Source organism: Triturus cristatus, chromosome 6, assembly GCF_964204655.1.
Source record: "Triturus cristatus chromosome 6, aTriCri1.1, whole genome shotgun sequence".
NCBI classification, from domain to species: domain Eukaryota; kingdom Metazoa; phylum Chordata; class Amphibia; order Caudata; family Salamandridae; genus Triturus; species Triturus cristatus.
Window position 1 is genome coordinate 263,617,626 of NC_140589.1, and position 26,233 is coordinate 263,643,858.

The window sequence follows — 26,233 nt, forward strand, 5'->3', positions numbered from 1 at the left end:
GGGATGTACTGGTATATGGCAAGGAGTATGTGGGAAATCTTCCTTATTTGCATGGTCTGCCTGGACTCTTTGCCTCTTGCTGAACCCTATATATCTGGCTTTAGAACTTTGTGCATGTTACCCCTGCTAACCTCTAGTAAAGTGCCTTTGCCCCACTTTTAACCTTGGTTAAATTGGCTTATTCTGGCTCGCTACAATTAACTTTTACGTCCCTAGTATATGGCATAGAAAGTGCACAGAGGGCCTTGAAGTAAAATGCCACTTGTGAACTGCAGTATCAGTTGTGCCATCTACTATAGTAGCAATGCAAGCATGGCTTCAGGCCAACGATGTGTAGCCTGGCATTTGCAGTGTAAATCCTGCAGTCCGACCTGTCAAAATCTCCCCTTTTGACAGGAAAAAAGCCTCCCTTTTAAATATTAGTAAGTAAGCCTTATAGCCCACAATGTAGGGTGCATGTGGGACTTGTAGAAAATTAATATTATAATTTCCCGACAGTGAGAAACCCCTAAAAGCTATGTTCAATATGTCATGCATAGATGTCCTATGTAGAAAACTAGAATACAGATTAAAATACAAATACTGTATCTCAGGAATGGGACCAACCTGAAAAATAATTAAACGGCTATTTTTGAGAGCTATTAAAAACTCAATTCAATGATGAAGTCTGATTTTTTAATACATATTAAGGAAGTTAGCCTTTACCTGCCTGAACTATCAAAAGGCTGATTAGCATATGTTTCTGCCAGGTTTGATCCTGTGCTCAGCCTTGACTAGATGTGAAATAGGAGTGAAATGCCTCCCAGTACCAAGCAATAGGCAGGCCTAGATCGGCAGAAATGATTCCTTTGAGCTCAACAGAATATCCAGGTTGGGGCAGTGGGCCTCATTTTGACAGCACAGTGTTGAATTCTGACCGGTCTATTGGACAACATGTAACAATTGGGACACACTTGGAAGGGAGAGAGCAGGATGCCAAGAAAAATCTTTGTGGATCTCCTGTGTTGAAGGACCCTGCTTTTGTCCTATCAGACTTCTGTCTCTGGGTCTGTTGTGTGTATAGTGCCTGTTTCAAACTAGATTGTAGTGTTAGATGTTGAAGGGCAGTGGTATTACGATAGTGCACTTCCTACTTAAACCCCCAACCTCACAGCCCACGTTTTGTACAGCCAGAGTCCCGTGCCACCTTGAATTTGTCATGGCACATGCATACTACTGTGCAGTGCAGCCATGAAAGTGTGTATGTCTCTCACACTTTTTCATCCATTATACCACAGAGAGCTGGGCCCCATAACAATGGCTGCACCTCAGTATGGAAACACGTCCTACATAGAATCAGATCACAGACACCCTAGCAACCATATACCCTGAATGGTACAGCATGGTATCCATGCGGGCAAGTCTTTCAGCACCAAGTATAGGGGTAGTACGTGCTGTGTACATATTTGAATTCAGAACATCACTTATTTCTATAATGTGCTTTTCTTCATTATAGTTTCTGATTTTTTAGGTCTCGCCTACGCAGCGCACATGTGCTGCTTAGGAAAAGGACCTTTTGTAATCGATTGACTTTTAAAGCCAAAAACGTGCACGCGCTGCATTGCTTTCAATGGCAACGCGTGCACGTTTGGCGATTCCGATGCGGGAGCGAGCAGCGGCGCCATATGTTAGCAATTATCGCGCTCGCTCTAGCAAAGTACAGTCGCTGCCCTTGGCCGCACTCTCCCACCCCCCCCACTTCTACCGAAACAACAGCAAGAGGTCTTCAAAACAATTTCATCCTGCATTTAAAGGGCAGATGTTTAGAGGAGGAGATATGGCTTGATAGTTGATAGCCAAAGCTGCCGACTTCAAAAGCGGGGAACCAGCTCCGAGTCTCGGCGTTCATTCAACACCCTGTGATTCTGAGCAAATCACTTAAACAAGCTCCCCTTGCCTTACAAAATCTAACCTTGAGCGTTATCTTACATTTAATGCTATGTAAAGCGCTCCAATGCTGTTGAACCAAGTTCGCGCAACATAAAACAAAAATCCAGTTTTTGTGACGTCCATAGGCTTTAATTCTCTTTTGTGGTGCATTATATGGTTTTTGGTAACTTGGTAGAGCTCTGGGATGACGAGGACATGGTATGCGCTGTATAAAAACTTAAATAAATGAAAACAGAAAGATGAGGGTTCAAGATCATGCCACTCAAAACCTAATATTTTACCGTTTAGAATGTTCTCTTTCCCCTAAATATGTAACTAGTTCTGAACCCATCTTTGGGCAGCTAAACATTACCGTTGTTGGTCTGCATTTCACAGTATCTTGTAACTGTTTGTCTTTGACTGCTGCTGGGCTTCCATGAACCCCCTTAACAGTTTCTAATACGTCTGCTGCAGTTTGACTTCTGTACAGATGTGAGACTTGATATAAATTATACATAAATCTGCAGAAGATTGTGCTGCACTGTACGAGGCTGTACCAGACCCCACCGCTGCTCCCCGCAGCTCAGTGTTTACAGAGCCCACCACTGCTCGTGAAGTTTTCGAACATCCCTGAGCAGGAAACACTGCCCACTGCCAGCCCGGGTGCCCCGGTGTCCACCCTGCGGGGAGAGGGGAGTCCACTCTTCACAACAGCAACAGCACGGCGGATGCTGCGTCCCTCCAGCAGAAAGTTATAGGTAAGTACCAATGAGCCATAAAAAACAAATGGATGTCTGCGCCCATAAAAGCGCACGCCAAAATCTGCTTCTAGGCTCTGCGAACTGGGGAGCTACAGAAAAGTTCTGTGCGTACCACCTGCCTGTGACTGCCGCATTAAGAGAGGGCACGATCTATTGTTTCAGTCAAGACACCGGTTCCAATTTTGGGTGGGTAACTGGTCCTTGGTTACTGGAGCGTTCAGTGTTGTTCCACTCTTGTCTGCGTTTTTCGGTACCTATGACATGGAGCAAACAGATTTGTTAGTGCGGCTTGGCAGTAGGTGACACGATTTTAGTTTGAGTGGGCACATGTTCCAGTCATGAAAATTCATTTAAATGCCTATCGAATTGTGGGGGTTGTAGTCTTCTCACTGATTCAGTCTCACGCAATGTCTACATTACAGTGGTTTAGGAAAATAAAAAACCTGGCCTGGAGTTTGCTATTCCTGATGACACCGAGTCACCAAGTAACCTTCGCAACGGGGATATTTCAATCGGTGTGCGATTGTATCTAAACACCTTACAAAAGCCGTATTTTATGCACTGTAACTCCAGGGAATAGGGACGCTCCGCATGACCTTTCACAGCATTGACAATAAGGTCACACATAGGTCACATCTATTTTCCTGCATCCTCTGATGGGAGGTTAAACAAGTAACATGGCCACCGTCACAAAGCCCTTCTCCTTTCAGACCTCCGGTGGCAGTGCCAGAGTGATAACACACAGCTGGCAGGTTACCCAGTCCATGCATGATGAGCTGCTCCTGACCATTTTTTTTGTTTTAATTCGAGGCTTAAAGTCCGAGCACAAGTCCTAACCAAGCATTGACATAGCCAATAGGTCTCGCTTTTGGGACCTTATAAGTATTTTGTTATGCAGCACAATATCCTTGGTGCACCAACAATAACTGTTGCATGGTTAAACACTTATAAGGTCCCAAAGGCGAGACCTATTGGCTATGCCAATGCTTGTTTAAATTAACATCATCACTACCAATAATAAATCTGTTCTACTCTACACCAACAAAGAAGTCATAACAAGTACATTTCATATCTAAGTTTCAGCTGTTCTGCAGATTATGATAATTCCACATATTAATATATATTGGGTCTTTCCAATTCTCAAGCTGTGAGTAGTGCGGCTGGCATCGACAGGGGGTCGGGCGTGTGTACACATGTAAAATAATATAATAAAATAAAACTTACCAAACTCAGTAATGTCCTAGCTCCGGACCTCTTCTTTTCCGACACAGGAACTGGATGCTGGAACTCCCTTGGCCAATCCTGGAGCTGCTCTCACCTGGTGCTCCACAGCTCTCTGGAGGCTTTGGCTTGCTTCAATCCTCTTAAGATAGCTGGGATGTTTAAAGTGCACCTGTGGCTGGCCATCATACGACGGCTGGCCAAAAAGACACTCACACTTTAAACAGTGCAATACCAGCCCACTCTCCTCCCTGCAGCTGTCACTTAGCAGCAGCCCTGCCCCTGTCCTGACACTCTGCTCGGGACAGGGGATGAAACATAAAATGATAATTACATTTTATTTTTCATCTCTGGGGCTTTGAGTTTTTTGTTAAGTGGGGTGCGCACCTCTGCTCAAATAGAGGAGCTGCCCATGGCTGTGAGTATTCCTGCCACCCAGTGTACATCAAAGGATATGTCTCTCCTGATTCTCATGTATACAGAGCCAGAAAGAAATCTTCAGCTCAGACTCCCACTGGTAATAAGTAGTGCAGTAAAATTGATGCGCTGGGAAGTGTGGCTTTGGGGGCAGCGACTCTATAGTGGAATGCTGCTAATTCACTTGGAGAAGATGGAGAATAGGTGAATCTTCTATTTGAAGCCAACAGAAAAAGGATGCAAGAACTAGTCGTAAAGGGGAAAGTCAGCTCAAATGCAAACATTAGGCTTGGCCTGAATACCACTGACACTGCCTCCAACATCCAGAAACAATATCAGCATCCTGCCGAGATGCCACACATGGCTAAGAGTTTCTGGCTCTAAAGCAGAGGGCCAGCAGCACCTTATCAGCCTCCCATTTGACAGAGATCATTTGTTCGTCCCTTAGGTCGACACTGAGTTCTAGAAAATGACAAAGAACATCGAGACTGCCAAGGCCATGGGGGCACTGCAGACCAAAGCACGTGGGTATGTCTTCCCCAAAAAGCAGGCGAAAGAAAATTCAATCCCTTGTCAAAGGTGTGGAACTCGCCATCAGCATCCTTTTTGGGACACTTTGGGGCCCAAGTCCTTCAGCAGAGGTGGCTTCCGTAGCAATGGCAGAGGCAAGTGTATAGGTAGCACAGCAAGGGTGCCTCTACCTCCAAGCATTGACTCGCTTGTCATTTCCCTCTTCACACAACACCTGTCAGGAAAAGAATGATGTTATTCCTACCCCAGTTTATCAAATTTGTAGCGGTCATAGCTGCAACCTTGTTCAAATACACCATGCACGTCTGTCCTTACCTGGATGTTTGGCTGGTATAGTGCGGCAGCCCAGATTATTGCCTAGCATACAGTCAGATGTCATTGCCACTGTTACACATGCTAGGTTTCACTGCCAACTGCTAAAAAGTGCCTCTTGCACCACAGCAGATCCAGCTCTTTCTAGGGTCTGTGCTAAATGCTATCACAGGGAAATCCTACCCAAATCAAGAGAGGGTTATGGCATTCCAAAGGCTACTGCCTCTTCAGGCACCACGTTCTCTTACTGCCAGTATGCTAATACATCTGTTGGGGATGATGGCTTAATTCATTGCGATAGTGCTGAACTCAAGTCTGCATATGTATCCACTGCAAGAGTGCCTTCCAAAACAATGGTCATGAGGGAGGTTCATTTACAAGATTCAGGGCCTGATTTAGATCTCAGCAGATGGGTTACTCCTTCACAACGGTGACGGATATCCTGCGCTCCAAAACATAAATCACATTATATCCTATGGGTTTTATATTTCAGCGGACAGGATATCCTTCACCGTTGTGACTGAGTAACCCATCCACCGAAATCTAAATCAGGCCCTTAGTGTTGGTGCAAGTCAGGACTCAAGGCACTCTCTTATGGTGGAAAAACAAAAGCTTGTTGCTGAGCAGGGCTTTTCGGGAACTGTTACCGCAAGTGATCATTACCATGACCACCTCACTCATGGGGTAGGGATTAAGTACATCTCAACAGCATGACTGTTTGTGGTACCTGGATGCCACGGCAAGAGTTTTTGCATCAGTTACCTGGAACTCATGCCAATCAGAGTGTTTTACAGGCTCATCAAGTCAAAACAGTCATCATACAAAAAAAGAAAATTGACTACAATGTACTACATCCAGAAGGGGTGGGGACAGACTCACTCGCCCAAGCTGTCAGATCTAGCTCAAAACATTTGGCTTTGGGCCATTGGAATCACATTCAGCACATAACAGAGCATTTTCCGGGGTGGACTACAACTTTGCGGACCTGCTAACTAGAATGTGTCAGAATGTCCACAAATGTGAGATAAATCGCCAAGTGCGTTTATGTTCCTTTTGCACATGGGGCACTCTCACATTCAATGTTCACCACAGCTCAAAACGCTAAAACTTCAGATTCAAGTGTCCACATTCACAGTGCATGGGCAATGCACTGTGAATGAATTGGTAAGGAATATTTTCCTGTGTTTTTTTACTCCACTCCCTCTGATCCCATACATTGTGTGGAAAATGAGTCAGGTTTCCATAACCCTTGTACTGGTGGAACCAATGTGGGTGAGACACCCCTGGTGTTCAATTCTTTTGGCAATGTCGACCAATCTTCACGAAAATCTTCCGCTGAGACCAGACCTATTGGATTAGCATCAGGGCCAGCTCAGGAAGTTAAAACTAGCAGTATGGCACCTGATGTCTTGGAGTTTGGCTAGCTCAAACTCCTGGAGGAGTGTATGTAACTTATACGTGAGGCATGTAAACTTAACACATGCCTGCACTGCAGCAAAGTGAAAAATATTTGTCCGTTATTATAGACAAATGGCCCCCCTGTAAGGTATCTATGCAATTCATTATCAGCTTCTTTTACACCTGCAGAAAACAGGTTTGCAATACATTTCCGTTTTTTACATTCACCTGCAGTAGCCTACATGGAAAACAGACAACATTTCTCTTTCTAAGATACCTGCAGTCAAGGCCTTCATGGAGGGCCTTAAAATGGTGATTCCTCAAAGGACTGTGGCTCCTGCTTGGAATTTGACCATAGTCCTAACATGACTGATGGTCATCATTTAGAGCCACATTCTTGTAACATGCAATTCTTCTCTTGGAAAGGAGCCTCCTTCGTTGCCATCATCTCGCTCTGTAGAATGAGTGAGTTGCAAGCATTAATGTTGGAGCAACCTTGTATTCAGTTACATAGGGATAGAGTGATTTTAAGAACAAACCCAAAATTTCTGCCAAAACTTGTGTATCCTTTGCATGTAAACCAAACTGGTTGTGTATTCTTTCATGCAAACCAAATTGTTGAGTTGCCTGTTTTTTTCCCCAAACCCAGAGACTGTGCCAGAAAGGATTATACACACACTTGATGTCAAAAGAGCACTGATTTCTACATTGACGGAACAAAATCTCTACGTAGAACCAAACAACTCTGTGTTGCTTTTGCAAAACCTCATAAGACAATCCTATTTCCAAGGGTTTTATGGCCAGATGGAATGTTAGATATACACAAAAGTCTTATACTAAAGCTAAGCATACTTATTATGTAATGCCTAAAGTACATTCCACTTAAAAGAAGTTCCCTTATTTGGGGGTGTTGTTTGATGAGTTATGCTTATGGTCCCCGTCTGTTGGAAGTAGGATAAGTCAGTTTTCTCGTGCAGTTGGGTCTGTGTTTTATCTGTCTACTATCTTGGAGGGGAATCAGTTATTCCTATTTTGGAAATCTATTGGAGGCAGTGTCTTCCCTCTTTGACTTACGATGCGTGGGTTTGGAGCTATAGTGACACCAGTAGGTTGCAAGCGGAAGAAAATAGAGTCTGGCAACGGAGTTTTGGTGTCCTTCCCGGAACCTCCCATTTCACTGCACACCAGGAGCTTTGCCTTGAATACGTGGAGGATCAAGTAAATCTCACCCCCTTAGTATTATGGTGTTCCATTTGGTCCAGTGATGAGGCTGATATTAACCACACTGTTATTTCTGATTGCCTCTCATGTCTCCACGGTCATAGTATTCCTTGACTCAAGTACAATCGGAAGACTACCTTTGCCTTTGGTTGCCCGTTGATCTTTGCCAATCCTGAAAGTATCACCAAGAAAGATAAAGGGTGGATCAAGGATTGTTTTCTTTCTCACAGAAAAGCGCAGATGGAGGGGGCGGAGTAAATGAAGCCAACTGTAAGTGATTACTGCCTCCTCCAAACCTGTGAAGCAGTGGCTCCTTATCTAACTATTGTACAGAATTTTTGGGAATTAGTGCTACTAACATAATTTGGAACTTGCTCTATCCGATGGGTTCTATGCTTTCCCCATGGCCAGTTGACCTCAGTTGATATATTACAGTGTCCTTGTGACTAGACTTCACCAAAGACCCTGTTGCATTTTGTATTTTTTGTGTGTTTTATGCCCCTCTTAACAAGCAGTTCATATTCTGTCTTCTGCATTTGCATAAGTTTAGTAGGTGTAGAGTTGTGCTAATTTTCCTCCAGCAACTTGACGGCCCGCGAGTTTGCAAGGCAGTTGGTTCATTCTTAAAGAATGCACTACGGCTGCATAAATCCATACTAGTTTAATGTTGTCTTTAGTGGAAATGTCTTGACTGATTTTGATGTTTCTTACGTTTGCTCCTAATATCTTACAGGCATTTAAGGCATCGGCCCTCCACTAAAAGATGCCTTTGAGCTGTTTTATGCTTGCTACATTTATATATTTTTCTACTGTCTGATCCAATTATTTTTATATGCATTTCTATATGTGGTTTTGTCTCTTTTTCTAAATGCAATTGTCTATTTTGTCTTAATATGTCTCTTTTATGATCCATTTTTATGTTATCGAATGAAGATGAAATTCAAATTCAAAATGCTTTATTTCGGTTCAATTAAAACCATAAAAGATACATATATAAAATCACTTTTCAATTGTTTAAATACAGTTGATGCAAATGTGTTCATAACAATTCAGCAAGGTAGGGGCATTGATAGAAAGAAGACAGTAGTAAGACCTATCCGCAATATCACTATTAAAAAATATACAATATAATAAATACATTAAAACTAGGCATTTATTATGTTATAAAATCATTTGTATAGAGTGCTTAACCTCATATTCCATTATTAATACTTTTCCGTGCAGTTTCTTGTATGATCTTCTAAAAACTACAGGTACTTTTTAGTGCAAATACAAGATCACAGTTTTCCATGTGCCACAGTTAGATCATAAAGTGCATGTGCAAGGTTTACTGAAAACATAGGCTTGAATAATCATAATCATGAACTGTTAAAGCTTCAGCCCAACTTTGGCTTTTATGAGACTTACATTGAATACATATCTGCTTACACTGAAAACAATTGGTTGGGATGTATCTGTTTTCAATATTAATTCTGCCTCTTGACAAAACCTAGTGTTCATATTTTTGCAAACGGGTTTAATCCATTTCTTCCTGGGTTTGTCATATGATGAACAGAAAAATAGTACATGCAAATCATTTTCTTTAGTCTCACTTTGGCATAATACACACAACTCATTGCTTCTTCCGTCATAGTTTCTAACCCATTTTGATTTGTTCACATTTGTTTGCAGCACACCATATCTAAACTTCATATATAAGGATTTGGCTAATTGTGGGCGCACCTTATCCAAAAATGGCTCAAGGCTTGCTACTTCTTTAAAAAGAAGGAACCTTGTTAATGATCCAGTAGTTGAGCTATGTAACACACTATTTTGGATGTAGGCCCAAAAAGTAGATTTTAGCAGTTTCCTTGAGGGTAATGACAACTGAGTTGCATCTTCCCAATAATGAGGTAGACATAGCTTCATAAACTAGGAAGAAACATGTTTAAGCCATGGGATGTTCATACTCTGATCAATCTTCAGGATCTCCTGTAAGCCTTCCTTATAGTGTGTCAATTCTATGGTTGACCAGAGTCTCACCCAAAATAGAAGGGGTCTTAGTATGTCATGGTGGTCAGTGCGTTTAGCATTTAGGTCCATAACAATGGGAATTAGCGGTGTTCATATTGGGAGGCTTAATAGTTTTCTAAAAAATGTATTTTCCCCCAGTTCAAAATTCTTTTTACAGTGGGGCCCCCATATTTCAGCCCCATAAAGAGAGGCTGCTTGTGCTTTATGTTTGAATACCTCCAAGGCGGTGGACACCGCTTTCGAAATACCGCTCCCATGTTTCTTTATTATCGGCAAAGAATTTTGAAGCAGAATAATCTTGTTTTTTTTCAGTTGTGGCTTCCAAGATAATTTTGTGTCTAGGGTTATACCCAAATAATTAAAACTTTGCACATACACTAATCTTTGGTTATGGAGAACTACATTCTTTTTGAAGGATCTATGTGGATTTATTGCCATATACTTAGTTTTGTTGGAATTTATTTCGAGGCCTTTCATAGTACAGTATGTATAAAAAGAATCCATTAAGCATTGTAGTCCTTTGGGGGTTTGTGATATTAGTATGGTGTCATCAGCAAATAAAAGAGCTGGCATCAGGTCCCCCCCAGCTTAGATGAATCATTTGAGCATCCGTGCAGATAATTTGGGATATCGTTTACATACAATGAGAATAAGGTAGGTGCCATTACACACCCTGGCGTACACCCCTTCTTACAGGGATTGCCTTGGTGAGTTCCCTCCTCGGGCCCCATCTTACTTTAGCAAAATTATCCTCGTGTAGTCTTATTATTTGAACGAGTAATTTGTCTGGCACCCCTGCGGCCTTTAGGTCTACAAAAGCAATATACAGATGGCCCTTTCTTAAATTTATGTATTTCCAGCATAGGCATATGAATCTAAAAACCTGATCGATTGTACTGGTTTTAATTCTAGATCCTGCCTGGAATTTTGAGAGCACATTGTTCTCTTCAATCCAATCGTTTAGTCTATTTAAAATATGTCTAGCAACATTTTTTTGTAAAACCTCTATTAAACTAATTGGGCAATAATTTGCGGGGTCATAACGATTGCCTTTTTAAAAAATCTTAATGATTTCTGCCCCTTTCCAAGATTCGGGTATTGGTGTGCCCGAGGCTATTGCATTGCATAAGCAATTTATGCATGGTCCTCAGACACTGATGTCATGTTTCAATAGGTCTCCTGGTATTTTGTCAGGGCCAGAAGCTTTCCCCGGTTTAACTGCATCAACTGCCGTAATTGTTTCTTTCAAGCTAAAATATAGGCTGGTAACCTTTAAATTTAATACCAAGTCATCGATGGTAGAGGTTTGTTCGGTTTCAACTGCCGCATAAAGGCGGGAGAAATGATCGACCCAAGTAATGCCATCAAGAAAAAGGTCCTTAGAGTCCCTGCCTGTCTTATTTCCTTTTGCTATTAGTCTTCAAAAGCCTGACTGGTCGTAAGTCTTAGCCACACTAATTAAGTCTGTCCAAATATTGCCATCACAGGTTTATTTTTTGCATTAGCAAGGGTTCTCTTATATTTAATCCTGTTCTCCCTTATGGCAATTATATTGTTATTTTTTATGGCCAATATAAGTTCAGCTTTTACTTCACGGCACTCCTTGTTATACCAGGGGTTTACTCCTATATTTAAATAATTTCTTCCTCCATTACTCTCCTTAGGTATTCTGCTCACAATTGGAGCTAGTGCATCTAAAAGGGCATTATGTAAATCTAATATTGGAATTTTTGCTGCTGGTATGTCTATATAGGGTGAAATAATGTCTACAAATGTGTTATAGATATGCATCATAGACTGACTATTTCCTAAGATATAAGATCACATTAGGGCTCGACGGTTGTTGCTCACTAAGGTATCATCCAGGATGATACTGTTATCTTTGCAACTCAAGAAGGCGGAGAAAAAAAGATGAGGTGCTAGTGTCAAGTGTAAAGCTTGATGATCACTCTCAGTTCTGGAGTCTATTATTAAATCAAGTACGTTTGGCCAGAACTCCATCAATACCATTATATAGTCTATTTTACTCTGGGAGTTACCTGAACAAAATGTTTAGGCATTTGGTCTATTCGAGGGTAAGCGACCATTGCCAGCTCTAAGTCCCTGCCCTGAAGTTAGTTTCATAATTTGTGCAACTGCTACGGTGCACGGCACTGTCTTGCTACTTTCTATGGCAGGAATATTATTTGCTATATCTTCATCTTCAAATAGGTTGTCAAAGCCCGCCACTAGTTCAAAATTGCTATTTGGATCACCCCTTACAATTACCCTTGCCTTCGGCTCTAGTGAGTTTAAAAAGGAGTCAAGCTGTTCTATTATTAATGATTCTTTTGTAGCTGGGCTTGGTCTGTTATAGATTTTAATTAGGTATAATTCCTTTCCATCTCGTGTGATGATTGTCATGCCGACCATATCCTGGGATGGCATACACAGTTGGGTTATGCCAATTTCGAGAGTAATTCTTGCCCATACGACAAGGCCCCTCCTGATGGCCTGCCTCTTACCGATGGAAAGGCGTTCACACTAAATGTCTTAAATCCAACTCTGTGGGGGGTTTCTAATGCCCAAGTCTCTTGCAGAAGGTAAATATCACTCTGTTCTATGTATTCAGGCCATTCCATATCGCTAAGATTCCTATTAAGCCCCGCAATGTTCCACAAGGTAAGTCGTACTTCCAACTGTTTATTAGATCCTATGTCTAAAATGTAACCCATTTTTCATATTGTAATAAGTTATGTTTATCGAAGAACTTTTAATCATTGGATCAGAAAGAGGCTCTAAAAGAGTAAATGGAGGAGTAGTTAAATCTCCAACCCCCTGTTGTTCATTTGGCTCTTGAGTTTCAACAGCGTTTAGAGCATTCTGGGACTCTTCTAGGCTCTGTACATTTAAAAAACGTATCTGGTCCATATTGCCATTTATCTGGGTGGTAACAGGAGAGTTATTTCCATGTTCTAAAGCATTTTGTTGTCAATCTAAAGCGTCTAGAACTGATAATCCCAGGAACCTATTTGAAAGTACAACAGAGGTACCGTCATTATCGGCAGTGTTCCTAGGTGGTGGTCTACAAAAATATCCTAGAGGAAGGGCACAAATACAGGTACCTTGGGGGGAAATCACCTCGTACATATTTAATAGGCTTCGAACCATCTGGGGCAGACGGAAATGTATTACTACACAGTCACCATCTATATTCTTAGGGGATTCGCCAACCAACCCTACCCTACGAAACATAAGAATATCTTTCATATTTAGTGGGTTACATTTTTTGAATTTGGTTAGCCGATCAACAGTCTTATTTCGTAAATTGGACCAAGATTCTTTCTGCTCTCTTTTAAGAGTGGGGACCCAAGCTAGAATTAGCGTATATGGACAAGAGGCAGGTGGCAAGCTTAGAACATCACTGTTTGGTATCAAAACAGTACTTTTAGGGCTGTTTGTTACAGTCGGGCCAGTACGGAATTCAAGTGAATTAGAAGCTGCATGTGCAGAGTGTCCGTCATGCGTCACCCCTTGGTTATCATATAGTTCCTGTGTTCTGCCCCATGTGCTTCTACCCCTGTTGTTCGAATTTATCATGGAGTTTACCGTAGGCATGTCTTTACCCATATTACTCATTCTGACTCGGTTGGATGTTAACGGGCCTTCTGCTTGTGTTGATTGGCACACCCCTTCAACGGCGTCAGGATGAACGGTACCACTGCTACTTTTCAACATTCCTATGGCAATATTCAACTGCTCTATCTTCGTATCCATGATGCTAAATTTCTTATCCATAAATTCATTAATCTGCGTTAACAATAATCCAAGTGCAGATTCTAGTGTCAATGCTATAATGCGCTCTATATTCCCAGCACTGTCTTTCGTTGGTAGGGGATGCAGGGCAAAATCTACATCTGTCTGTGTGCTAACAGATTTTGTCGCCATTTCAACTTGTTCATCTATATGGCAAGTTGAGTTAATCAAGGGCCCGGGTCCCCCTACTTTCTTTATTTTAGATTTCCTGAGACCAGTGTTTTGTCTCTGCTTTGCCTGATGTGCTTTCTCCTTTTGCTCTTCTATTGACCTCGGGGCACGTAGCCTAGTTGCTATGCCTGATCTACTTAGATCATCTAGCGCAGCAGTCAGAGGAGCAGAAGGTGAAGTTGGCAAAGCAGGTAACGTTGGCTCATTTTGAACAATTATTATTGGACTTAATGGAGATGGCTGTGGTGTATCATTCAAATTAGGTGAGCGTATTTGTCTATGTGTAGGTATCTTAGCGGGATCAAGTGACAAGCTCCTCTCTGCTAATTGTATTTCATGTGTTAAGAGGGATTTTGCCCTAATGATAAAGGCATCCAATGTATCTGCAGCACCTTTACGCCTACTCATGCTCTTAAGAAGTATAAGCCAAAGATAAGCCAACATTTTTTCGGATTTGGTGATTCACAAGTCCCAATCAGATGGTATGAGGGCCTGCAGCACTGGCAGTAACTCTTACCGCACGGTCTAACAGTGGGACGGCTCTCAGAGGGGTAGCCCAGTCCAGGCTCTTCCGGTTGCTGACGGGCGCGGATGGGCCCTCCCTTGGCCCGGGCACAGCCCGGTCGCAGCCCGCGCGCGTCCCTTGCTGCGGGAGGTGAGGCAGCTCTTTGTAGCGCGATGTAGGTGCCTCACCTGTGGCAGCGGCGACGTGGCGGGAAAGGTCCGCCGAGCACCCTGGGACTTCGAGTCCCCCACCAGTGTGAATGGCCCGCAAAGTAGAGAGGATGGTGAGTGGCCGCAAAAGCTAGAGAATACAACACCCTGGGCTTATGCTCCTGCCAGGGTGTTATCAGCAAGAGATCTTAAAAACGGAGACCCGCAGTTGAAATCGCGTCCCGCGCCGCAGGAGGTGAGGCAGCATTTTGTAGCACGATGTAGGCGCCTCCCCCCTCACCTGTGGCAGCGGCGATGACTTAGCGGGAAATGTCCGCAGAGCACCCTGGGACTTCGAGTCCCACCAGGGTGAATGGCCTGCAAAGTAGAGAGGATGGTGAGTGGCCGCAAAATTTAGAGAATACAACACCCTGAGCTCATGCTCCCGTCAGGGTGTTATCAGCAAGAGATCTTAAAAACAGAGACTCGCAGTTGAAATCGCGTCCCGCGCCGCAGGAGGTGAGGTAGCATTTTGAAGCGTGATGTAGGCGCCTCCCCCCTCACCTGTGACAGCGGCGACACGGCGGCAAAGGTCCGTAGAGCAACCTGGGACTTCGAGTCCCACCAGGGTGAATGGCCCGCAAAGTAGAGAGGATGGTGAGTGGCCGCAAAAGCTAGAGAATACAACACCCAGGGCTTATGCTCCCGCCAGGGTGTTATCAGCAAGAGATCTTAAAAACAGAGACCCGAGTTGAAATCGTGTCCTGCACCGCGGGAGGTGAGGCAGCGCTTTGTAGCTTGATGTAGGCGCCTCCCCCCTCACCTGTGGCAGCGGCGACGTGGCGGGAAAGGTCCGCAGAGCACCCTGGGACTTCGAGTCCCACCAGGGTGAATGGCCCGCAAAGTAGAGAGGATGGTGAGTGGCCGCAAAAGCTAGAGAATACAATACCCTGGGCTTATGCTCCCACCAGGGTGTTATCAGCAAGAGATCTTAAAAACAGAGACCCGCAGTTGAAATCGCGTCCCGCGCCACGGGAGGTGTGGCAGCGCTTTGTAGCGCGATGTAGGTGCCTGCCCCCCCACCTGTGGCAGCGGCGACACGGCAGGAAAGGTCCGCAGAGCACCCTGGGACTTCGAGTCCCACCAGGGTGAATGGCCCACAAAGTAGAGAGGATGGTGAGTGGCCGCAAAAGCTTGACAATACAACATCAGCAAGAGATCTTAAAAACAGAGACCCGCAGTTGAATTGAAATTAAAAGAAGGCACATTCACATGGCAGACATATGCAAAGCTACTACATGGTCAACACCACACAGGGTTGCCAAACACTACTTTGTGGACATCTAAGCCCGTCAAGAGAATTTGTTGACCAAAAAGTCCTAGAAACCCTGTTTCAAACATTTGTATCATCTGCTCGCAAGCCAAAGCTTAGGGGAGGTACTGATTTACAGTTTATTCTACAGAAACAAATACTGCGAACTTCAAATGTTACACTGTAACCATCCCTTCGTAGGCTGCCATGTTGTAGATTTCCAAGCACACTCCCTCCTCTCCTGAGGGATACGATGATCCAACATGTTTTACACTTTATTTCCTTTCACAGTGCACAGGACATATATCCTTAGTTCAGTATATTCCACTGATAGCACTCACCTGCTGGGGGAAAAATAATCTGAGGTGGAGATTTTGCCCTGGTACATCGTGGGCTAAAAAAGAATTCACAAGGTACCTGTGATTTGAAACCTTTTCAAAGAACAGTTTATAAACTTCCAATGTCCAACACTAGATGGTAGGAGTATGCAGAACATGTAAATCTACAGCATTATAAGCCACAAACAAATGGTTACAGATTAGCAGTTTTTTGTTATGAGTGAGTGGCCCGACACAGAGCGTACAGACAGTGTGTACTTGTGTGGTGCTTGTGGCGCTAGAACTAATCAGTTACAGTGTTCCTCCTCTTCTGTTTCTTTTCTCAGTTGGGTAGGCATAGTGGCCAAGAACAAGATAATTATCTATATCTGACTTGATGGAACTGGAAAGTGTGGAAGATCCAATTGGTGTGGAAATTCAACCTCTGTTGACTAATTATCCAATTCTGTCTGCCCCTGACACGCTGGTTGCTGCTCCATTCCCCCTGCTGTCCAGAATCATTGGTCCGATAAACATTGTTTTCATATTTTAAGACTTGGCATGTACATCTGGTCCTGGTAGTGGTCAGAAACTTTCTAAGAAGAATGTTTTGGGCTGACCGCTATATTGTGTCTGAAACACTCATTACAGATTGAATGTTAGATGACATAAAAGACAACATAGACTTCTGACATTTTTCACTGTGACTCTATTATGATTAACTGTGTTATTTATCTGCATTCAATTTCAGCCAGATGTCTTGTCGATGGCTCACGTTCACCGTCTCACACCTTCTCCAGCTTTGATTTTTACAGCAGCAGTATCCATAATCATGATAATACCCGGAAACTTCAGCAGCATAGTAAACTTTTTTAGGTATGTTGAATGTTTGCTGTCTTCTCAGTCTTTCTCAAGCTGAACAATCCAGTTGATGAGATTTAAAGACTACAGTGCAATACAAAGAAAAAGTGTTCAATTATAAATTGAGAACATTTAGATATTTCATTTGGTTTAGCTTAATCTGTACATTCTCAAAGTTTAGTCGTTTCCCTTTTTAGTGTGTAAATATGACAACAACAGAAGCATGTAGAACACAAAATGTGAATTGAAGCTTAGGAAGTTAATTCATGTATGTGGCTATGATGATTTGTGTGCATCTCCTTCCTCTCTCCGTTATGTTAATTTTAACTGGAACAATGATTTGGTTTTCCAAACAGTAACGAAAAAGAAAAAGGAATGAAAACCCAATACCATCAATATTAAGGAAGTATTAGGAGGTAACTTATGCCTGAGAGATACAGATGCTAAAATTAAGGAAACATGCTTAGAGGCTGTGTTTACGAGGTTAGCGTACCAAGTATACAACACTGCAATCTCTGCGAAAAGAAGTGGGGCACCAGCCCAATGTTAATCACCTTCACTGTTTCACGCTTCAAGGTGGATACATTGCCTATCAGAGGAAGATACTTTGCTGGGATTCTTCTGTTCTGGCATTATATTTCCCAGTCATTGGCAATTCTTATTTTCTGTTGTTTCTACAGGGCCCCAGATTTGTTGGTAGGTGGGGACTAAAATGTGATTTTTTTTATTTGAAACTTGACAAACATCTGTAGAGGAGATGGTTCAGGACCGCAACAGAAGCCCTGCAAGAGGTTACGAATAATGCAATGATCTGGCATCATTGTCATCATCATCTAAATATTAGGCGTTATGTGTTCGTTTGCCAACCATGCAAATGGTTTTCTGGGTTAGAATTATGATTCCCTCCTTGTGTTTATGTGCTTGTTCATAATTTTTTTGTCCCACAGAGCCTGAACACTTTCCTAGATTTTTTTTTTGCAAAAACAATTTTTATTGCATAATTCAATCACAATAGCCATCCACAACGACCAGCATATCCTTGGTCTACTAAGAACACTTTCCTAGATGGCGACTGAATTTAATTGCGCCCAGGTATCTGGACTTCGCGGGATAAGTAGAAGGCATGAATAGTGCACTATTGGGATTTTAATAAAAAAAATATGGAAATGCTGGTACAAACATACTGGGATGCCCTGGAGAGGTTACGGACGTGGTTATGATCAAACAGAGACACTTTCTAGAAAGGTGCAAACTCATATGCCAGAGATCTAAATTTTGTGGTCCTCACACTAAAAGGTTAATATGATATTAGGCAATTTGACTAGATAGACTGGCAGAAGGAAGCTAAGCAGTTTGAGGAAGATACATTATTTTTCCGTGCCAACATCCTTCTTTAAGTAGTGTAACAAGCCCTCGTGAGTTAATTCTGGCCTGGTTGAGGTGTCGGCAAAGGGCTAGTGTAATCAGTTTGTTTGATGACCCTAACTAGGTGCCCATTTCTGACCATGTGGGCATTAAGAGATCTGTACTCGCTCCACCAGCTTTCCACCACTTGCAATTTGAAACATGGCTGCTTCTTCAGCATACCCCATTTAGATCATGGCGCTTGTGGTAAAATGAACAAATTGATTACAATAATTAAATCCTGTCAAAGACAGCAGATGTCAGTGAAATTAAAGCTGTTATTCCATATTGAATGCGCATAGAAATATTTCACCATGCCTTACAAATGTGACTAAAACCTTAACTGTTAGGAGAGGCCCTAGTCCCGGGATCTTGCCCAACCATTTTCTATGACAATATGATTCTGCTGTTTCCTAAAATAGGATCCAAGAAACCTTTGTCTTGCTTGAATAGACCCTTTCTCATCACAACTCGAACCTATTTTTTCAATTACTAGCAACCAGATACAACCTAATTCGTCTATGTTTATGTTTATGTGCTTATAATGCTCTGGGGTGTGTGGACAGGAATAGTGCACTATGGTTGGTGGAGGCCTATACGGATGTAAACAGCAAGGTTTTCAGGCTTTTCCTGAAAAGCTGCAAGTTGGGTTGGAGCTTCATAGATGGTGGCAGTTTGTTCCAGAGCTTTGCCGCGCATTGAGTTATTGCCCTGCCACCCCCATCTTGCCCGTCGGGTCTTTGCGATCTTGAGACCCAGGCTGGCAGATCTAAGGGCGCGTGGGGGGATATATGGTAGGAACAGTTTTTGAATGTCCTCCGCACCACCACCATATATTGCCGTGTGCACAAGGCTGAGGGACTTGAATTCTACACGCTGTTTAATCGGAAGCCAGTGAAGTGATTTAATTCCAGCAGAGGTAGGCTGTCCTTTGGGTATGCCCAGGAGAAGTCTTGCTGCAGCATTTTGTAAAGACTGCAGTTTTCTTAGTTGGAATTTGCTGATGCCCAAAAATAGGGCATTACAATAGTCCAGCTTGGATAGAAAAAGTGCTACCATCACCGTCTTTTGCAGCTCTTGAGAGATGTATGGAAAAAAGTTCTCAGAGTTTTCAGTAAGAAAAAGCAAGATGAAGTGAGGCTGTTTAGCTGGGCGCCAAAGTTCAATTTATCGTCAAAGATGATCCCTAAGTTCCTGGCCTTATTCACCCGACTGGGGCATTCTCTGGCCTCGATTGGCCACCAGGACCTATTCCACAAAGGCTGGCCCGGGCTGAATTCCACCACCTCTGTCTTGTCTGTGTTTATTTTCAGGAAGCTATGGCTCATCCAGGTCATAATCTCAGTGAGAGAAAGCTACTCCACGGAGATGAGTCCAGATGTGTTCCTAGCAGTTATTCCATCGATAACCTTAGATGATTCTTTCCATCGATAATGTAAGATGATTCATTCATGTAATGGTGGCACCTCTTGTCCAAGCAACAAGAATTATATTAAGTTGCTTTTTACAGAGCGTTTAAAAACGTAGTTTGCCGTTTCTAAATGCTATTTATCACAGATGTTACTATGTGAGTCTCTCAGCACCAATAAGGCGTTTGATTGGTTTGGCTAGTATTTTATTGACCCCCCCCCCCCTAAATGCATTTGGAATTTCAGAACCCTTTTGCTAAAGGTGTGAATGCTGCACATGGCCTTGATGGCTTCTTTGCTGACCAGTGGCATGTCTTTTCCCAGATGTGGAACCAGGCTGCCCTCTATGCCTCCTGCTGTGGGAGCTGGTTATGAACCCACTGCAACCAAGATGAGGCAAGTTTGACAGTCACCAGTATTCAGGCAAAGTACTCTACTCAGAGGGGCAGATTTACAAGCCTCTTGCGCCACTTTTGCGTCACTTTAAACATGGCAAAAGTGACACAAAAGTAGCTCAAGGGGCTTGTAAATCTGCCTCACAATGCAGATAATGGTCTGTTTTATTTTTTCTGAACCCCCATACCACAATACAAGCAGTTAATGCATTAGTGGAGGAATACGATTGTAGATTTTGAGAGAAGTTAAAATCAATAAGTTGAAGCTACCCCTTTGGGGCCTTATCTGTGTGGGCCCCGCCTGAAAGCTTATCTCTCAGAATGCATCCATGAAAACTTCAATATTTGGGTATTATGAAGCGTACTTATATATGACAAACATGTACAGTTCAATTGTTAATCTTTTTATCTCTAAGATTAAGGCATGATTCTAATGCTGAAATCTACTCTAACTCATCCATTAAAGAGTTACAGTGTGCGGAAATAGCTCGGTTTCTATTCCACAGCTGTGCCTGGCATTGAGAAGGTGCTCTGTCGATGTGTCAGTTGGCATAAGAAGGGAGGATTGGCCCCTGGTCTTCAAAGGTGTGTTAAGTTTTATTAGTTAGCATTTATGTAGCGTGGCCTTAATAGGGTCCAGTGTACCCAGGGTTCTTGTGTTCCCTTCTGGCCGCTCAGTCAGCCAGCTGAAAAGATGGATTCCTAGGAGCATATCCATGTTTGGAAAATGGATGAAACTCAGACCGGGCCCCCTTTTACCTACCGGCAGACCTTCCCAGTCTCAATATTGACAGCTTTTGATGGGGTTTACTCTAAACTGCAGATGGCATTAAGATTGTGGCCTAACTTTGTTTTACAAAATTATTGTCGTATTGGTTTTAGCTTGTACATTTGTAACTCAAATCGAGAGATATTTTTGTAAGCGATATTTATGACATACTATTTTTGTCAGAGAATATTTAGTCCGTGATAATCTGGTACTTTGTGGGTGCTTGTACAAGCTGCAGTGCTAGTGTGAAATATTCCAAAGTATCACATTGACCATCATTTTGAAAAATCCATCCCTTGTACCTGGAACGCACAAATTTGCCTTCGGTTTGCAAGGGAAGTAGATGCCATTTGCATAGTGGGCGTTGTACATGTTGCAGACGGCCTTTAGCCTTTTTAATAGCAGTCGTCAACAAGGGTCTCGTTTGTGCTACAACCAGTTCCTATTGTTATGGATTCTGCAGCAGTATTTCCATTTGCCAGATACAAGAAGAAGGCTCTCGTACTTAGAGGAAATCCTTGGAATATTAAATCACCCTTTCCCAAAAGAGGGAATCATAATGGGGACTGTTTGATTATCAGTAATCTGGGATGTTGAACTGAGTCTTGCGAAATCATTTTATTGGTCCATGGATAGTGACATCCTTCTATGTGCACAGTAGAACATACACTTTAAGTTATACAATGGTGGTATATCACGCTGTGTAAATCATTCCAGATGGGCCTGAGTGATTCATTTCATTGCTTGTGGGGAAACACTTATACTTTAGGCATATCTTTTAGTCCAAACAGTTTGAGAGTTGTTGGAAGTTAAAGTAATGTGGTAATAATTGCCATCGTTCTATTACCTCTGGTGCTTATGTTTGATGACATATCGGGCGTAGTAGGGACTGATACACACAATGCTCTTTCCCACAAGGTTGTGATATTGTGGAAATCGCTGCTTCCAGTAAAATGTAATTTTTTGTGAAACTTCTCATCGTAACTAATAAAATGGTGAAGTGTCTGATCTTGCTGCCAACTGACTGTAGTGTATAAACTTTGGGATCTGTATGAAAACTCAATATAGAGGCTTATTTATGAGATTCCTGCATCACTTTTGCACCACGTAAGGTGGTACATGCATGATGGAGGGCTCTCTTTTCGATTTATGAAGCCACGCAAAGCCACCCAATGGCTTTGAGTGGCTTCATAAATCATGAGTAAGGCAACACCACGCAAATATTGATGTACACCTGGGGAAGTGCCAAATCCGTATACCTCCGAGGTGAGGTGTAACAAGGAGAAATAGGTTTATTTTTCCTCGTTTTTTCCTCTTTCCATTTGTGCTGCATTCTGCAGAACACATAGAATGAGTAAACCGTCTCTTAGGATTGTTTTTGTGCAGGAAGGTGCCCCTTCCTCCACAAAAATAATCCTGCATGCAACGGAGGCATCCTTACACCATGGTGCAAGGGTGCCTACATTGGTTCTAGGCTGCCGTAACGGCGTCAGCGCAGGGAGAAAAGACAGGAATGCACCGTGTTGCTTAAATTCAGTGTATTCCTGCCCTTTTACTTTGCCATAGGGCAACACTGCAAGGTGCCTTGCTGTGCTGCCCTACGGCAAAATCCCATAAATCAGCCCCTAAGTCTGACCTTCCAGTAACCTCTAGGCCCAGTGTGTCTTGGGTTCTTTTTTCTTTTCTCTATCATGTGCTACTTCGTGTTTGGCTCCATACCGCTGACCATGAATGGCATAAGTTAATGTCTGATTGAAATCTTAGCAGCCATCAAAATATCTGTGCTTGGAGCTAGTCCTTAGTTGGAGAATGCCAGTCTGAACTGTTTAGGGGTACATATTGGGGCAATAGGTGTCAATGAAATGGTGGACATCTCACTAATGACAACAGGCCTTGCTGTGGGTATTGGTATATCATCAACTGCTGCGTTCTCTAAGTTGGCTAGGCGGTCTATCCCATCCCTTATCAGAAAATATTTATATATCTCAATTGATTCAATGAGTTCTGCAGTATGTTTTTTGTAGTGTTGAATATATTCTTTTAAAAACAAAATGTGTAACCTTAGTTGTTTATAATGTCTACAGCTCATGCTCAACATTGAATCGTTGTTAGTGAATCAGAATCATTTTTAGTGAATCACTCTAGCCTCCCCCACCCTCTTTTTCTTTCATACATAGCTTTACAGCCTGGTTTTTCTATGGCATAACTATTTCTGGTCTCCTGTATTTAAAAATTAAGAAGCCCCATTTACCAAGACCATATAAGGTAAGTATGTCAGCATAATGCATAATGTACCTTTGCATTTTATACTGTCTAAAGTATATGTCTACAGAGCAGTCAGTATTCAGGCTAATGTGTCCTATATTTCATGTTATTGCATGGTAAAATGTTTAATGGTTGGTTCATAAGGTTTTCATCATCGGAGTTTCTCAAATATTTGAAAGTGGTTATATACATTGGTTAGCGTGTCATTATTCAAATGTTACATTAATATTCTGATTGTGTATACATTTTTTAGTTTTTGTTTTTATTAGTGTTTTTAGGGATCTTGGATATGTTCAAAGTGATATTTAAATGATTAAACAGGTCTTAGGTAAGTAGAGTTAAGAAAGTAACAAAATTGTTAATATATTCTAACCATTTTTAAACTAACTAAACACATCCAAACATGCAATATATTTATTAAAGCATTCACAATTTTATACATATCATATTGTGAAATTGAAGCTGTTAATTCTAAGTAATTAAAAGTTTTTGAAAACACAAACACATTGTTTCAAACCCCTAAACCCTGTACGTGTTCTAATTTTTAAAACTTGTTTCTTTTGGAAAATTCAAATGTTTGTGACTCACAACAAACTTAAAACTTGCCAATGGTTGTAGTGGCTAATTTATGCACATAAAAATTTGTCTAAGAGTAATTATCAGTACAGTGTAAGATGGTCCCAGTAAACAGTATTTTGCCACAGGACACATAAAACGTATATTCACAAAATGTAGAAAAACAATGCATAAATTGAATGATTGAACAGTGTTATTTAATCACACCGTCATATTCTGAAATGCATACATTACATAGTCAAATTCATACACAAAGTGCCCGGAAAAACAAGAAAAAGAAAGGGATTCTAGGAAAAGTGGGTGGTTTTCTTGAGGATGAAGTGATATGGAGAGGTAAAGAAATTGTGCAACCAATTGATTCGTAGTTAGCAACAAAAATGTATGGCTTGTTATTCCGCCCCTAATACACAATTGTTTTCATAATTTATCATAGCCAAGCTACACAAGAAAACACAGTAGAACAATCTCTGTTGTTTGAGGCTGGCTCAAAAAGAAGTGTATGGCTTGTCATTCCACCACTAATACACAATTGTTTTCATGATTTATCATAGCCAAGCTACACAAGAAAACACAGTAGAACAATCTCTGTTGTTTGAGGCTGGCTCAAAAAGAAGTGTTGACGTTTCGACCCCGAGTATATTGTAGGTTCATTGGCACCTCACGTGGGGGTCTTCCTCAGGATTGTGATAAGGGAGTGGGAACCTAGGGTTTAAGTGAGACAATATTTATAGTAAACGCCTAAATAGGAAGGGGACAATAAAAACAATAATAAAGGGGCCAAATGGTCCCTAGAATTACCGTATGTGGCCCTACAGGGAGGGCTGAGATGTAAAAGATCGGGCACGTGGGCTCCAATACAAAGTGAGCGGGATGCCTGCACCTGCAAAAGTAAGGTGTAGTTTCACGCAAAAGCCCATCCAACTCATTTCGTAGGGACAGGGGGTTAGAAAAAATCTAACAGCTAATTGCGGCAGTGAAAGTGAAACACTTACGCTCATCGGATAGAATACGACATGTCCCATCCACACTAGTAAAGGCAGTCCTGCCTATATTCATCAGCTAGGACCTTTCAGCAAAAATCTGTGGACCAGAAGGGGAATTAATAACCAAAGCTAACAGGAACCCCGCAATATTCATTAAAAATTCTAAACACCACGTAACACATTCATATTAATGGGGAAGGTTACCTGCGCTTTCTTCAGAATTCGTAGCACTTGAGGGTACAGAATCTGAAGAGGGAGGGGGGGGAAGAAAGGGGCACAGAGTAGTTAATTACGGCCCTCAACCACCTCCACTGCCTTAAACAGGAGTCAGCCAAGAGCGGCTAAAATCGTAAATAACTCACCGCTCCTCGGTGATGCAGAATGTGTCACAAGGAAAGACGGGCCAGACGATGCACAGTCTGATGTCAGAAAGGCCAAGCATTAGCTCGTGTTAAGACGAGAAAAAAATATATTTAAGAACGAAGTGGAAGCGCATCACACAGAGAGGAGAGAAGCTTACCGCTACGCGCTGGCCGCTGTCTGCATCACGATGTAGGGAAATGAGCAGTCCTCCCGTCTTCCTTTAAGTAGATGCGCTCGTTCTCTCAAGCACCATGATGACGTCCCGGTTGCAGGAGCTGGATGCTGATCTTACCACATCACCGCGTTACACCCGTTCTCATAGAAACGGACAATAGTCTCATATGAGGTCTGTTATGAGTCATATGTTATTTAAAAATGGGAAGCATTCTGGTCAAAGTTAGATGGTGAAAAAATATAAATACCATCAACGCATATGTGGGAAATTCGAGAATGAACACATATACGAGTATTCAGTGTGAGGCAACAATAAAGCGTCCATAGCCGCTCACGTCGGAGGGTCGCTAGTGTGTTATGCATATAAATGGCGAGTCACCTTCAAATAGTATTTAATGGAAAGTAAACAATGTAGCACCCATGACCACTCAAGCCGGGAAGTCGCTATTATGTAACGCATATAAATGGCTAGTTACATTTGAGATAACATTAGGGTTTAACTGATGGTGGAACGAACAGATCAGTGTCAGTGAAGATTAAAATTCCCAGATTCAACAGGAATAACATGTTGCATTAGTGCGATGGGTAGACACACCCTGGTCATTTTTCTGGCGAGTCACCGTTAATATACGACTAGGCACGTTAAGACAAATCTTATTGTAGTGATGTAAACAAATCACATTAAAGCGATATAGGGGTACATTGGGTCAACTTACATTTGGGCAGTCATTATTAGGACACTGCCTGCCATGTTCAAATACAGAGATGCAATACGTCACATTAATGGAAAAAGAAACATGAAAGAACGTTATATGAGACTATTTGCGTGCATATTCTATCTGGAAGTGGGAAGATGGGAAAATAGTTTAGAACCCACCCTCATTAAAGTGATGTAGACAAATCACATTAGAGCGATGTAGGGGCACAGTGGGCCAACTTACATTAGGGCAGTTGTTATATAAGACAATACCCTGCATGTTAAAGTACAGAGATGCAATACATA

At 42.2% G+C, this 26,233-nt stretch overlaps 1 protein-coding gene across 1 annotated transcript in view; it reads left to right on the forward strand.

Moving 5' to 3' along the window:
• Window positions 1-26,233, forward strand: part of LOC146816741 (b(0,+)-type amino acid transporter 1-like) — a 245,755-nt gene that overhangs the window by 203,055 nt on the left and 16,467 nt on the right. Inside the window, exons 4-5 of the mRNA XM_085609164.1 lie at window positions 16,783-16,907; window positions 23,047-23,134. Of these exons, the coding sequence (XP_085465290.1) occupies window positions 16,783-16,907; window positions 23,047-23,134 (213 nt within the window). The remainder of the gene's footprint in view (window positions 1-16,782; window positions 16,908-23,046; window positions 23,135-26,233) is intronic.